Raw genomic sequence first — 1,578 nt, 5'->3', positions numbered from 1 at the left:
GCAAGGTTTTTTTCAGCCTCTGCTCGGCATGGTATATTTTTTCAGCAATATCTGTCTGTAACGGAGGCTTGAACAAAAAGAACGTAGACATTTCTTTACACTCCTACGCGTTATTTTACACGGTGGACACATCTCCTTTGTAAGAACGTTAGACGGGACAATGATAAGGAAGTGTTATCTTCACATTTATGGCGGCAGTTGCCAATGGGGTCTAGTGGCCAGTGCAGGCGCTCGCTAAGAAGGACGGAAGTTACCCGATGCGGCCACACTCCGGTTTGCCGTGTCGGAACAATAAAAAAAAGCGATTTACGTGTTTTATGATTATGAAGTGATAACGGCGTATTGTTTCCCTTAGCGGCATTATCTGCACAGGCAGCGATGACCTCTTCGCAAAAACAGCTTGGAATAGTAACCATTCTCTCAGCAGGGCTCACGCGATAAATCGTTTGTGCAAACGTACACATCCCGTCCTTTAACGGTTTCCTTCATTCGTGATGCCAGGAGCTCTGCATGCTGCAGCGGCCATGAAGCTTCTCTACATTCTAATTTCCCACGCGGGATTTCTGTTCGTGCCTGGTATCTTTGCCCACGACATGTAAGTATTTGAGGTTAAGCTAGAAAGTGGGCTCAGATATAGCTGATCACGCTTTGCCCTTTAATTTTTTTAGAGGGCTCTTAAACCTTCTTGGAACAGACCAAAGAACGAGAGCATTATCCTATTCTGGCGTCTCCCGGCGTCTGCTGTCTTTGCTTCACAATTCGTGACTCCAGCAGTTGGTTCACGTGGTGTCAGGATGAAATAAGTTTTCGATTGGTCGATGCACGAGAGATATCTGTTGTTAATTTTCACGTAGCCTGTTTTGCCATGCAGGTGCACGTCCGTTCTGCCTTGTCTATTGTGCGCGATGAACTGCTTTACTTTGTTTTAGGAAACTCGTTGTTGTTAGCGGGAGATGGTCCAACTATCAGTTCGTTTTTCCGTTTCATGACTTAAGTTCATAACATCCGAAACAGTGAAAGGCACACTAAAGAGCAAAACACTTCTTCGCGTATTAGCAAGGTACTATTTCGCAATGTCGAAAACACCATTCTTACCGCGACACAATACATGGGAAGCGAGAAAACGCGTGAAAAAAAAAAAAACCTGTGGGTGTAGACTCCCGCACCAAACACTCTGACGTCATCAATTTGGAAGGTTTTTACTGGGTCCTATGTAGCACCTAATCGATAAAATTGAAATACATTGTAATATGTCGGTGCCATAGACTTAAAAAATGAAGTCTCAGAAAATTTCATCGAGCCAATGTCGCAAAACTACAAAAAATACATTGTGGAATTTCTTATGTCACGCGCGAAGATTATGGCACGAAATTTAAAAGTGAAACTTCAACCTTGATTTAGTTTGCTATTAACGAACTTATGACAGTGAAACATGTCTATAGTATTAGAGCTCTTAGGGTGAAGTTTATCGATCTAAAAGAACTCTCTGTTTATATTTAGTGTCCCTTTAAACACTATCCCTTTGAAAACAAACAAGCCGACAAACAAACAATTATGCCCGTCTGAGTAGACTGCAGA

General features: G+C 42.6%; 1 protein-coding gene across 1 annotated transcript in view; it reads left to right on the top strand.

Annotated features, from left to right (window-relative positions):
• The first annotated feature begins 326 nt into the window (after positions 1–326).
• LOC119172774 (venom serine carboxypeptidase) overlaps positions 327–1,578 on the top strand; it is a 20,447-nt gene continuing 19,195 nt past the window's right edge. The window contains exon 1 of the mRNA XM_075893272.1: positions 327–595. Within this exon, the coding sequence (XP_075749387.1) occupies positions 495–595 (101 nt within the window). The 5' untranslated portion in view covers positions 327–494. The remainder of the gene's footprint in view (positions 596–1,578) is intronic.

Source organism: Rhipicephalus microplus, chromosome 4, assembly GCF_043290135.1.
Source record: "Rhipicephalus microplus isolate Deutch F79 chromosome 4, USDA_Rmic, whole genome shotgun sequence".
Classification (NCBI taxonomy): domain Eukaryota; kingdom Metazoa; phylum Arthropoda; class Arachnida; order Ixodida; family Ixodidae; genus Rhipicephalus; species Rhipicephalus microplus.
This window is presented reverse-complemented; position numbering and strand designations above follow the sequence as displayed.